The following is a 14,101-nucleotide window of genomic DNA, read 5'->3' as shown; positions in this document are numbered from 1 at the left end:
ATCAAATGTATGGAGTAAAAAATACAGTAGGCAGGTATAAATATACAGCAGATGAAAAGATGGGAGTTGCTTAACCAAATGGGGGTCAGTGCTAAGGAGGACAATTCAATCAGGGTCAATGTGGCCCATTCCCAACAGCTGACAAGAAGGTGTGAGTATCAACATAGGGAAAATTACTTTTTTTTACTGATAATAAAGTACTTCAGGACCTTTTCTGTCTCTCTTGGCCACAGCTTTATGTCAACTCCTGGATTGAGTGTGTCCCTTCTCCCAAATCAGGGCTATTTCTTTACATAGTTTGCAGTTCTTTGTTTGCCATCTCTTGAACTAGGACAATCCAGTATATTCTATTTCCCCTGCATTAGGGATTTAAATTAATTATCCCCACAGTGACTTTAGTTCCTACAGGAAACATCTTTTAACTCACTCATTGAGCCAGCCCATAAAGATCCAGACAACATTATAAAATTGATGCAATAGTCTTTGCATATTCCATGCTTCCAAAGCATCATATCTGTCACATCTATGAGGTATTATCACTGCACCACATTATCATGAAACGATGCATTAATGCCACCATGCTAAGCTGACATAAAGTGCTGTCACACTGTATATGTATAAAGTTTTATGTTATCATTACGTCTTTGGTGTGAGATTGTGTAATGTCACTGCATTGCATCAGCATGAGGTTACGTCATCCTTGCATAGTGGCATGAAGTGCTGTGGGTTTAGATGATGTCAATCTGTTACCAGATCAGTGCAAGATGGTGCAAATGTCACCATGCTGTGTAGATATATAATCATACAGAGTTACCCTGCTTACTGAGATGATGTGACGTTACCACACTGAGGTAAAGGAATTGATGTGATATCACTGGGATGGAGGTGAGGTGATCAAACTGATATTGTCACTGGGGTGGAGGTGAGGTGATTGATGTGATGCCATTTGGATGGGGATAAGGCAATTACTGTGATGTCACTGGGGTGGAAGCGAGGCAATACTGTAATGTTATGTGAGGTGACTGATATAATGTCACGGGGTAGAGAGGTGATTGACGAGATGTCACTGATACAAAGTTATCAATGTGGTATCAGGTTGGCGGTGAAGCAATTGTGGTGATTTCATGTGGAAGAGCTGAAGTGATTGATGTGACATCACTGGGGTGAGGCGCCTATTGGGATATCGGGGTGGAAGTGAGGTTCTCAGTGTGATGTCACTGGGGAGAGATGATCGCTGCGAGGTCACAGAGGTGAAGCGAGACCCCAGTATGACGTCACTGACATGTTACGGGCAATGACACGTTCTGAGCCCGTGGGGAGGGGGTCACGAGGTCAGTGGCCATGACAGCCCCCTGCAGGCGCACCTCTTCCAGCAACGGCTGCTTTGCTCACTGCGCACAGCGCGTGGCCCGCTGGGCGGGGCGGTTCCGCTAGCATCAGAGCAATAGCGGGCGGCCCTCCCAGCGCTGCCTACATTGCCCAGCATGCCCCAGCGCTGAACCCGGAAGTGACTCTCTGCTGCATCCGGGTCGGGCCCGCCTCATCTGTCAGGTTGTTGCCCGCATTCCTGCCGGGTGTTTTCGGTGTCGGGTCAGCCTGGTAGGTGCCCCCTGGCCCGGGGCGCGGCGGGGCGAGGCCCTGGAGCTCCTTCAGCTGAGGGGCTGGGCGCGGCGGGGGCCGTGCGGCTCCATCCCCGGCTCATGCTCTTTTCTCTCCTCGCAGAGTGTGTCCCGAGCGGCCGGCCATGGCGGATACAGCGCAGAACGGGCCCATGCAGGGTGGCGCCGGCGGCGGAGCGGTGGTAAGCAGAGGCCCTGGCCGCCCTGTCCCAGGCGGACGGACCGTCCCTTCCGTGCCTTGCAGTATCGAGCTGAATTCTCCCCCCAGATCTGCCCCCACTCGGGGTATCACTGGTTCTAGTGCCCCAGGGCCCCACAGTGCCCGGCGCTGTACGGACAAAGACTCCCTCTCTGCTTTCAAGTATGCCTCTCTTTGAGCTGCTGGGCCTATTCCTTAACCTCAGCATTTCCCTTTCTTGCACATCCTTCCTCCACCACCCTCTTAGGGCTGTTCTGCTTCTGTCTCTTGCTCTCCCCAGCCGTTGTGCTAATTATTTCCAAGCTTTCCATAACCATCATATTCCAATATACCAGAATCCCTGAGGCCTTTGCCAGTCAGTGAGGGCTTGTCCCTCCTAAGAAACGATTGGGGAGGTGTTTAAAATGTGATAGCTAGCATGCTTGAAAATCCTGTGCTAGACAGGGCAAGCTGTAGTTTTGAACACGTTGGTTGGTGAAGGTTCAAATTCTCTCCTAGAGGTCACCTTGATTTACTAACATGTTCAAAACTATAACTTGCACTGTCTCCATTAAGTTTGTAAAAACATGCTTTATTTTCTACTGTGGACAAGCTGTTTAGTCTTGGCTTTGGGTCATCTTCTTTCTTACAGTAGCCCTTTTCCATCTCATTGTGTTAATGTCCTCTTATATAGTTTAAAATTGCCATTCCCGCAACATCACTGATAGGTAAGACAGCAGATGCACACATGATCCATATGCACACCACATGTATTATTAAAACTTCATATTGGAGAAAAAGAAAAATGAATATCTAATTTGACCATTTGTTTTAATTGTTCATTTTGTAAGCTTCAATCAGTTTTAAGAGTTAAAATAAGAAAGTTTCACTTTCTGATTCACATAAACTGTCTCTGTTTCAGTGCATGACATTGCAGGGAATGTCTAAATTTGAATGACCTCTTAATTAAAGTGTAATTTGAAATTTGAAACAAAAAATTCTTATCACAAACCACATTGTAAATGCTTTTTTGAAATCTTTTAATTAAAATACCTTACACGTATATTGCAACCATTACATACAAGTAAGTGAATAGATCATAAAATAAAGACACCTGTAGTTTTTAATAGTCAATAATTATTTCACAGTTATTGGTCCCAGCTCATATCTGCATAAGCTACAGTATGTCCAAAATAAAACAAGTGCATGGAGGTGGGAACTAAGCTTCAAACTTCTTCAGAGGTATTCAGGACAGATCTTTGCCCCAGGCTTTTCCAACTGGAAGGCTGCCCTAAATGAGGCATTTGGGGTTTCCCCTGATGTATAGGAATCCATAAGTGGCATAAAGTTGATTTCCCACTACCTGTTTCCAGCACTTTTGGCACACTGAGCACATTTAGGGTAGGAAGGTGTGTGGATAGAGCACAAAATGGCAGTGATCCAGCGATCTCTGCTCAGTCAAATGCTTCTTAGGAGACTGTTCCTGCTGGTATAATTTAGACCAGCCCCAACTGGTCCCAGAATAGAAAGGTTCTTCCTCTCATTTCTGCCTTTAGAGTCCTGGGCTGAGCACCTGGCCCTAGAGATGGGAAGTGTAGACTTCAGTCATAGCCAAGAAAGTGGATGCTTGCATCCATACAGAGACCTGGGAGAGTCAGTTGGGCTAAGGAATTCATATGATCACATCTTATTGCAAGACTGGCTTTATACTGAGTTACAATATAAGTAGAAAAATAAACTCGATAGGCTAGTCGCAGCTAATTTCGTATTGGCATATAAATGAAGTCTCCTGATAAACTATGCATTACTGAAAATAGGAAAGAATGTCCAGTTTGGATATAACTAAATGTTTAGACACCAACTTGTGGGGGTTTTGTTTGTTTTTCTTTTCAATATAGCAATTTTTGATGACTAACAAGTTGGACACAGCAATGTGGCTTTCCCGGTTGTTCACAGTCTACTGTTCAGCTTTATTTGTTCTGCCCCTTCTAGGGTATGTATTGTACTATTTTCAGTTGTTTGAATGTTACAAAATAACTAAGTTTTATTTTATGCTTATGCAAGCTTTCAATTTCCCAAAGATTACATAGGTCGTAAAGAAATGAGTGCAGATTATTTGTTTTAGCTTGTCTAGGTTTTAACTTTTACTCGCACTTCACCAGAACAGTTTGAGAATTTAAGTTTTTAAAAATAATTTTAATAGAGTATCTAACCTCTTTCTTAAAATCTTTTTCTGTTTCCTTGGAACTGACTAGGAAGACTGCTTTTGTTTTTCCCCCCTGTATTCCTGTGAAATAATGCTTTCAGTAGTTCTGTAATGTTGAGTGCTATGCACATCAGCAATGTTATGTAAATACAAAAGACTTTTTTTAAAAAAACAAATTAATACTAATTGTTGTCTTGGCTGTAATAGTAGAAATAGCTTCAAGTATTGTGCAGTTATGATGCAATCCTCAATGGGGGATGGTTTGCATGGTAACCTCTCCTCTGATAATTTACAGGTTGCATGAAGCAGCTAGCTTTTATCAACGTGCCTTGCTAGCAAATGCGCTTACCAGTGCTCTTCGACTACACCAAAGGTTACCACATTTCCAGCTAAGCAGGGCATTCCTGGCCCAGGCTTTGTTGGAGGACAGCTGCCACTACCTTTTGTATTCTCTCATCTTCGTTAATTCTTATCCTGTTACAAGTATCCTTTATCTATGTATTCTTTCACATATTATTATTACCTTAATTCTCTTCCACAGCAGCCTTCACTGCGATATGAGAAATTGATTTAAAACCAAAGTGTGGCTGCTATCCATAGAACATACAGCATAGTTAAGGCTATGATTATGTCACGGGCTGCTCAGCCCATGTGCAGGGAGACCCTAGAGCTCTCACTCTCCCTGCAGCAGTGGGGGACCCCAGACCCCCAGCAGCAGTGGGTGCCGAACCCGCCTCCCCATTTTGTCATGGATATCTTTAGTGAAAATCAGGGACAGGTCACGGACTTCTGTGAATTTTTGTTTATTGCCTTTTACTAAAAATATCTGTGACAAAAACTTAGCCTTAAGGATAGTCAGTATAGCGAATCTCTCCTGCATGGCATGTGGCCCTTACCTGGAGGGACCACTGGTACAGTGAAAGTACATTTCAGTCTCTGCTTCCAGGCAATTGTGTGTGTTTTTGTTTGTTTGTTTGTTTGTTTTTTCTCTTGTTGTGGAGACTCGGGAACTATGGCAGTGATACAACAAACTCATTTCATGTAATCCATTGAATAGTCATTGGATGGTAAGATCTGTCGCTATCACCGTGAGCTAGATGTGAATTATATCTGATTTGGTACCCCACTTCTAAACTATTGATTTTAGCTGTTGAAATAGTAGCTTTCAGCTTGATGACAAGCAACAGGAATTTAGTAAGTGGTTATCTTCCTTCTTCAGGTTTACCTATTTTATTTATTGTTTCACTGTACTAAGATGTGCCTGGCAGCAGAGACATCTGACTTTGCCATCTTGAACCGGTAGGAGCTGTGTGTGTGGTGGTGGGGGACTGTGAAGTATAGTATGTTTATAGGAAGTGTGATGCCATTCTTTGTCTAAAACGGCATTGTAAACCATTCTTTAGGGATTTCATGCTTTCACTGTTGCCAGTTAATACTGTAGTAGCTCGTAGAGTCAAGTATATACCAGAGTAAACTTTTTTATGGGGGGAAAAAAAAATTCCTGATCATTAAGTAGTATACGTTAGGATTTTGATACTTTGACAGTACAGACTAGCTTTTTTATAACTTTCTTTAACACCTTTAATCTGTGTGTGCGCTGTCCATTTTCTGTTAACACTTCAGACTCATCAGTCTGAGCAGTCAGTTCACACTAAGACAAGCCCCCTTTCCTTCACTTCAGTGCCAGTCACTTGGTCAGTTATACAAAGGACTTTAATTTGCAGTTCTGTGACCTTGGCTTCAGAATGAGGTTTTGAACGCACACTGTGACATGACATAATACCAGAAAGTGGCTCTGGAATATATTTTGCTCTACTTCTACATTCAAGTTCTCTTCTAGAGAGTAGAGATGCCAGGCAGTAGTAATCAGTCTCAAGTACTCTTAGGAACAAGAGAGCTTTGTGGAATTCAGTTTATGCCACTTACACCTGTTACATTTCAGTATCTGTTGTAAAGGTTGATCATAAAAAGTTTCTTTTTATGGTGACAGTGCACTAGATGACTTCCCAATTCCTTCCATTGACACATCTCGGGAAGAAAAATATAAACTCCATTTGCTGACTTTGGCTGATAACTTTTTTCTGTTACTGTAGTGCCTCGAGGTCTCAGCTGAGAGCAGAATCACATTATGCTAGACAAAGTTTACGATCTAGATAGACAAGAAAGGGTAAAAGGAAGGAAGGATTATTATTCCCACTTTGCGGATGAAGAGCCAAGGTATGAGGCGATTAAGTGACTTGCCCAAAATCCTTGATGGAAACAAAACACATCAAGAAGTGTCTGGGTCAACAGTAATACAGCTGTGTGTGATGTCTGTCTCACGATTACAACTAGGTCTGTTAAGTCGTTTCAGAATATCACAAAAGAGGCTGCTAGCTGATTACGAACCCCTCTTCTTTAATATTATTTTTTCAAAAGAAAACATAGGTACAGAGGGAACTGCTATACACATACGTATCTCTGAGCTCTGTACAGCTGTCACTGATTTTGAAAACTTCTTGCTAAGGATAATGCTATACTTCATGCTATAACAACTGTATTATGTAGATGTGCTAGCATGATATTCATCGTACAGAATAAATGTATTAAAATACTTTCTGGCCTATAATTTTCCTTATTGCTTGCTTCAGTGAGTATTTTCCCAGTTCTGCTGTTCTCGTTGCTTCATGCTGCCACGTATACAAAGAAAGTTATTGATGTAAGTATGGTGCAATATATTGCTCAGTACTTTTTGATGTAAAATGGTTTGTATCTAGGGGTTGTAAACACATTTCAAAGGGTTGCGATTATCCTTTCTTTCTTTATGGCTAGATGGGAGAGTGGTCTTGAAACGCTTTTGTGTTCCAATGTGGGGTCACAATATGGTAAAGTTGAGAACCAATAAATTTAATTTTTGCATAATACATATAGTTGGATGGTCTAACCTCCTGACACACAGACACAATGTTTGTAGACAAGCCTCCTCTTAGTTTGAGATGCTCATCTTGCTAGCCAGCTTGTGTTGATTCAATACCGGTACTTTAGAATATGTTAATCCTATTTAAGCTTTGTGCTCTCTCTTTTTCTCTCCAGTTACTATCCATGTGGAAGCAAATGACTTCCATGTTTGCCTACTATGCAGAAATACTTGAGATAACTGACTGCATTGCAACAGATTATGGTGGGTTGCATCTGGACCCCCTTCCAGCTGCCCTTAGACAAGTGCTGTTTCAGTAGGTGAAACAGCAAAGTGCTTAAAATAAAGTTTGAAAGCAAAACAATATTTAAAGAAGCTGCTTCTCAGCCCCAAATCCTCACTATGTTGTTTTGTTTTATATAATACACACACTCTCCTTTGGAATCTTTTCTTTTAAATTAAATTTTCCATATGCTACAGGTACATATTTGGTTCTAGTGATCAGAATAAAGCTATTGGCCATCGCTATAGCATCTGTAACTAAAGTGAAAAAGGGTAAAACTGAATTTTTACTTTTCCCCAAATCACATATTTTCTCCATATGTCTTATGGATAATGCTGGAAAGTGGAAGATGCTTACTTGCCTTTCATAGAAAGTGTTGGGATTAACTGTTTGGGAAGTATGTAAATGTGGGGTATTTTTCTGCAATGCTTCTCTTTTCTACAAAAGCCCTATATTTAAAGTATCCTTTAGAGGATCCCAGAATCTTATTAGTTTTGAAGTAACTAGGTAGGGTCTCAAAAGTTGCTGAAATTAGTATGGCTGACAGTCATTTTTGAGTGTTTGTTTGAGTTAAAACTAGAGCAAGAACAGAACTGGACAACCTAAGTGACTCTAACTTTGTTTTCCCTTTCTAAAGGCAAGAGGTTTGAATAGTCTGCCTTTCCTGAGAAGTCTTTTAGAGAAACTAAATGCTAATCAACAAAATATTCTAAAATTTATTGCTTGCAATGAAATTTTCCTGATGCCAGCTACAGTTTTTATGCTTTTTAGGTAAGAATTACAGAAACATTTTCTAATATATTTACTTCCATACTTGAACATTTCCTACCCAAAGCCTCAATCTTGCAGTTAGTTCTACATGGGTACAGGTATGGAGCCTATGTAAAGCTTATAGCAGGTAGCTGTGATTTTAGCTTTTACACAGGCATTTGCATCCACTTCTGTGTTTGTCTTGAAAATTGGGCACATAAAGCACTTTATAAATGGTAATTTTAATATGAGAACAGTAATGCTGCGTTTCTTTCATTGTTTTTGAAATTTCAATTGTGGTGTAGCATGCAGTTGTTGCTTTTTATTTTATAACTTTCAGCCTTAGTGGATATGAATATGCTGGTGTTTCTAGATATCTTATTGCTTTTTGTTGTCAAACCTGGATTCTCAAACAAATATGATCATCTGACTGTCCTCAATATATAAAATATATGGAGTTGCCTTATTTCTAATTGCAAAACATATTGAGTTTGTGATGACAAAACTCAGAACAATCTTTTTCCTTTTCCCTTCAGTGGCCAGGGGAGTTTGCTTCAGCCTTTCATTTACTATAGATTTCTTACACTGCGTTATTCCTCCCGTCGAAATCCATATTGCCGGTAAGCATTACATTGATTTGAGAATTAATAATGTATTAAAACTTATGTACAATAGTATGCCAAAATGTTACATGCTAGAAATGTAATTCATATGTAACTGGGCTTAAAAAAACAACCCTTATTCAAAATTACATTTTCCAAACAGCACCATAAATGGGAGGTTGCTCTTCTCCCTCACTAAATTGTAGTTGTACAAGTAATATATTGTGAGAAGTTTTCTCATGACTGTTTTTAGACAAGCTTTTTGTGAATTGAAGCTCCTCAGTTCCAGGACAGGTTTTGTGGCCACAGACTAGTTAGAGAGCCAAAACGTCAAAAGTACAGTATAATATAAGAAATCAATCATTCCATTTTACTATTGAAGTTTTTCAACAGAAATCCAGGAAAGCATTTCAATCCTTGACATCTTAAAAAATCCTTTAAAGCAGGGCAGCATTTAATTTGATTCATTTGCATAATTATATGTGCCCTGAAGAGATGAACTGGGATTTCACTGGTACTTATAGGATATTCTGAATTGTTTCTGTTGTGAGAGTGTTGCCATGCAGTCATTCTTCCTGGAGGAGAGGAAGGGGTTCTAGAATATGGGCTGATGTCTCTTTGCTCTGTTGCTTGCATCTTCTACACCACTACTACCACCTCTCTCCCTTTGCAAAAAACTATCATCTTTCTTTCATGGTGTTCCCTTTTTGTCTGAGGCTGCCTTTTAAGTTTGAAGTAGCTTGCAAAAGTGATTAAAAACTTGAAGAATTTCAGGAGCAAGAATTCTGGGGTCCACACTGAACATTTGTCTCTCACATATGTATTACACTCATTGTCCTCAGATGCTTTCTAGCTACTTTGGGGATCTAATATGAGATTCTCGAATAATTGAATTGAAGAGTGTTTTGAGGTATAATTGCTGATCAACACAGCTGTGGTGTAAATATATTTCTAATTTGATTTTTTTTTGTAAATTTTCAGGACTCTTTTCACAGAGCTGAGGACCGTTGTTGAACACCTAATAATGAAGCCTTCATGCCCTCTTTTTGTAAGAAGACTGTGCCTCAATAGCATTTCCTTTATAAGCAGACTGGCACCAACAGTTGCATAATTAATTTTCAGAAATGTGTGTATGTATATATTGTGAACATTATGAGCTGCTGGCATTTCTGCTAATGGTTATAAATTCCAGTTTTTACACTGATCTCACTCATTTGTATAAAATTGTCTATACATTTCCCTCTGAGATATTCAGTGCATTGTCTCACAAGTCCTAAGTTTCCACGAAAATATTACTATGCTGTATTGCTAATTGGTGAAAGTATTTGTTTGCGTCTTAGGCAAAATTATTTTAAGGAAAAAATATTCAGTCATACAGAATGTTAAACAAACAAAAAAATTATTAACAGAGAATTGTACCTGGTTTTCCCCCATAAAATAGACCTACTGAAAGCAGATACATATTTAAGAATTTTAGTCAATCCTAGCTGTATGCATAGCTACTATAAGATGTTACCACAGCATAACTTGTAGTCTGTTACAGATAGCAATTGGCATATGGACATATGCAGTACATTTTGGACAGTATTCTTTTCCACACTCCAAATATACCCAGTACACATAATTTAAATTCACATAGTCAGTTCATGAATGCAGACATGGCCCATTTAGGACGTAATCAAATGGATTAAAAATCTCATGAACTGTGGTGGTTGATGTGACAGATTTCTGGGGGCGAGTCTGTTTTTTAATGTCGTTTAAAAGTGAACACGCCAATAAATCACCTAATGCCCTCATACTTTCACATCCTGCATTTGGGAGAATTCTTAAAATGTGACCATATCAAACTCTCTGAACAGTGAGCTTGTGTTTCTATATGATGAATGTCTTTGTCACTATAGTGAAGTCACTGACCAGTAGGCTTCTGTATAAAATGAAGCTGCAGTGTTTAAACTCCTACCCACCTCAAGTCATTGTGTAATGTAATAGTGCAAAAAATTATTGCAAATACAAGTGCTTTTGTGCCTAAATAAGACTGCAGCAATTTAGGCATCGCTACTTTTTAGAAAATATAAATTAATCTGTAGCTAGTCCTATAGGAATTCTTTCCCCAGTTTCTAAGAACCTCACCGAGATGGAGAACTTATGTAAAAGATTGCACCTGGTCAGACATCTTTTGAAACAAATTACTGTAGAGAAAATTTGGCATAAGTCAATCTGTTCCTATAATCACACTACTAAATATCTTGACTTCAGAAATGCATGTGAACTTGAGTGCTGATTACACATTCATCCAGCATACCTCATTATTGTAAAGGTATTCTTTTTTCTAGGAATTACATTTGTCTGAATTTAGCCTGTTTCCTTAAAATTTGGGTAAGATGTTTGGGCGAGTAGGCACAGTATACAGTTGATACTTTAGTTGCATAGAAGTTAAATTTTATTCATTGAGCTTCTTTATAATTCAGTGTCCTTTACTACTGCATGATCAGATCAGACCTTATGCTAAATATTTGGAAAACTCTTGCTCCTTAAGTCAAAATATTTCCTTGTAATTATCTCATTTCCTTACGTATGTTGCAGATGTAATTTAGACTTTTCAGTCATTAGTTTCTGTCAGGAGCCATGCATTGTACATATTTGCTCAACCTCCAGGTACTGACAAAAATGATGTTGTGAATAATCTTACTTGATTGCTCTGACCTTGGCTTTTTGAGCATAATTAGCTATTTATGGAACTGTGCAGAAGCAACTGCATGCTATACTCTGGTACAGCTGCTCAGATCTGCAACCAGCCTCAATGTCTGTGTCCTGTGATCTGAGTGTTTTTATAAAAACTAAAATTTCTACAGCAATAAAATGAATGTTAAAAAAGAGTTTGCTAGTAGATGGCTTTTCTAGTTTATTTCCTCTGTGTAAAGTAACTGCAATATTCTGAGATGAGTCCTGAAGTTGAGCAGAGAGTGCAATTTTTATGTGTGTATTTTTCTCTACCTAGTCCCATTACCACACTTGAATCTAACCTAAATGCTACACAGATCAGAGCCCTGACACATTCTTACATCCACCTTTTATTTTGGATCCACCTTTTTACTTATCCTAAGAAAGCAAGATTTTAAAGGTTAGCACTAGTGTTCACAACCCTGGAGAGCAGTATTCGAGAAGAATGTTAGTTTTTCTTTTAAATTTAAATTGTGGTACTTAAGCGTCACATCTTTTAGACCCAAAACCTTGTAACCAGAAGAACAGAAATGTAAATGTAAATCTGCTCTTGAGCCTACCTATTTTTGTATGGCAGCATGCTGTGTCTAGGACGTTGTTGAACGTCATTGTTGGAAAGTTAACATGTTTATCATTCTTAAATGCCATGCACATATGTGAGGCATGATTTGTCTCATTTAGACTACTAACTTAAGAGAAATAACTCCTGATGTACACTTGAGTAAGTGAAAGGTGCATAAAGTCCTTTGCAGTGGTGGTGTAGCTGCATTGGTCCCAGAATATGGGACGCAAGGTAGGTGAGGTAATATCTTTTATGGGACCATCTTCTATTGATGGAATCATAGAATATCAGAAAGGGACCTCAGGTCATCTAGTCCACCCCCCTGCTCAAAGCAGGGCCAATCCCCAGTTTTGCACCAGATCCCTAAGTGGCTTCTCTCAAGGACTGAGCTTACAACCCTGGTTTTAGTAGGCTAATCCTCAAACCACTGAGCTATCCCTCCCCCATGGCTGTAAGCTTTTTCAAATCCTTGGCATTTAATTTGCATAAGTTCATTGAAACCTTCATCTCACACTGTTTTTCTGTTGTCAGATTCTGAACCAGCTAGGGGACCATCTGCTAGTGACATTGTGCCTGATTCACCACTTAATTCTTACATAGGTGTGACTGACTTGATTTCAGTGGAGTTATGCTGGAGTAAAACAGGACAATTAGACCTGTTTATTACAGCACCTGTACCATACCCTGAACACGTGGGAGAGTAGCTGGGTGAATAAGTGAGTAAGTCTGCTATGAATAGAGAACTTGAAGCAGATGAAATGGCTAGAAAGAGCAGAACTAGCAGGCCTGAGGAAGGTATGATTCTTTCTTTTAACTGGGTTGGTTTGGTTTTACTTAACCAAAGAAACCCCAACAATTTATGAGTAAACTGTTAGAAACTGAAACTTTCCATACCTAGGATTTAGTTTGACTAATACTCCAGGCTTTGTAGAAGGTTTCCTAATTACTCTGTCACAGTATTACCCAGATTTAGCATATAGCACAGAGATATGACTGGACAAAACTGCAGATATAGTTTTGTGCTTAGCTTGAACAACCTAGCTAGTCAATGCTTTGCAATACTCACAGGACAGCCAAGTAGTGGGAATAGTTTTGACCCCTCATTTTGCTTGCAAACTACAAGCCAACACTTTCCAGCAAGTGTTCTTGATCCGCTGTCAATCCTCATAATACCTATTATCTGACGAATTCAGTGTTTTCCCATCATCACAAAAACAAGGTTGGAAATTTTTGTTGAAATTAAAAAAAGAAAAAAAACAAAACCCCATCTTCTTCCTTGTCCCTTCACTACTGTAAGTTATGCACATCATGTACCAGGGCTATCATAGTTTGCCTGCTGAACCCATGAGTATAGGTTTCACATCACTGAGTAGGTGAGCCTGTCACACATGACTGTGACATCAGAATGAAGTTTTGCAACTAGCGTGTGAAACTCAGGTTCCAACATGACTACCCAAAACAAATTTCACATTTAATTCCAAGGAAAGGTTTTTAGGCTGACCAAATAGGTTGTGCTAACCTAAGTAACTCTTCTGAAACCAGATGGAGTTTTGTATGATTTAGCTTTTCACAATAAATTCATATGGCTGCATACAGAAGAGAAAACTGGTTGAGGAACATCAGATTACCTTTCTTTCAGTCTTCTTTAGATAAACATAGGCTAAAGTACATGACCAATTTGGAGAAGTCTCTGACATACAGTTGGGAAATGAGCAATGTCAGATTTTTTAAAAAACAAAATAATAGGTGTCTTATACACACCTGTCTTCTCTATCCAGATTCCTTCTACTTATATTCCTCTTTGTACTTTCAGTCTATATATTGTCACTTCATTAGAAATTAAAAAATATCCTGCTATGTATAAAGGGGAGCACTATAAATTAAGATATTTTAAATTCTGTTCTTTAATAGTCTATTTTCAGTCACCATGTATTTTTCAATTTCTGTGCTAAAGCCATACTTCACATTGTTTTTGAGATGCTGAAGGTATTTTGTGATAACATGCATATTTATATATAACTGCTTATTAGGTACTTATATTGTCCCCATTACAGTAGTATCTGAATGTCTCTCAATCTTTAATGCACAACACCCTGTGAAGTAGGGAAGTACCATTCCCCTCTTACAGATGGGCAGCTGAGGAAGTAAGATTTTGCGTGACTTGCTCAAGGTCCCGTAGGAAGTCTGTGATGGAACAGGGAATTGAAGCCAGGTCTCCTGAGTTCCAGGATTGTAACCCAATAAGTGGATCATGCTTCCGCTCAGTAACAGAAATGATAGTTCT

General features: G+C 39.3%; 1 protein-coding gene across 2 annotated transcripts; it reads left to right on the top strand.

The window, feature by feature from the left end:
- Positions 1-1,337: 1,337 nt before the first annotated feature.
- TMEM33 (transmembrane protein 33) lies at positions 1,338-11,410 on the top strand. 2 transcript variants are annotated; one of them, XM_032764990.2, is made up of 8 exons: positions 1,338-1,599; positions 1,723-1,801; positions 3,696-3,790; positions 4,299-4,486; positions 6,634-6,701; positions 7,820-7,953; positions 8,469-8,552; positions 9,516-11,410. In XM_032764990.2, the coding sequence occupies exons 2-8, from the start codon at positions 1,745-1,747 to the stop codon at positions 9,643-9,645; spliced, it is 756 nt and encodes a 251-aa protein (XP_032620881.1). In that variant the 5' UTR covers positions 1,338-1,599; positions 1,723-1,744; the 3' UTR covers positions 9,646-11,410. The 2 variants fall into 2 exon arrangements, with proteins under 2 accessions (XP_032620881.1, XP_032620882.1); XM_032764991.2 differs by lacking the exons at positions 1,338-1,599; positions 1,723-1,801 and adding an exon at positions 1,821-1,980.
- The last annotated feature ends 2,691 nt before the right edge of the window (positions 11,411-14,101 follow it).

The sequence above is a fragment of the Chelonoidis abingdonii genome, chromosome 5 (assembly GCF_003597395.2).
Source record: "Chelonoidis abingdonii isolate Lonesome George chromosome 5, CheloAbing_2.0, whole genome shotgun sequence".
NCBI lineage: Eukaryota > Metazoa > Chordata > Testudines > Testudinidae > Chelonoidis > Chelonoidis abingdonii.
Note: the sequence above shows the minus strand (reverse complement) of the source record. Positions and strands in the feature narration are given on the sequence as shown.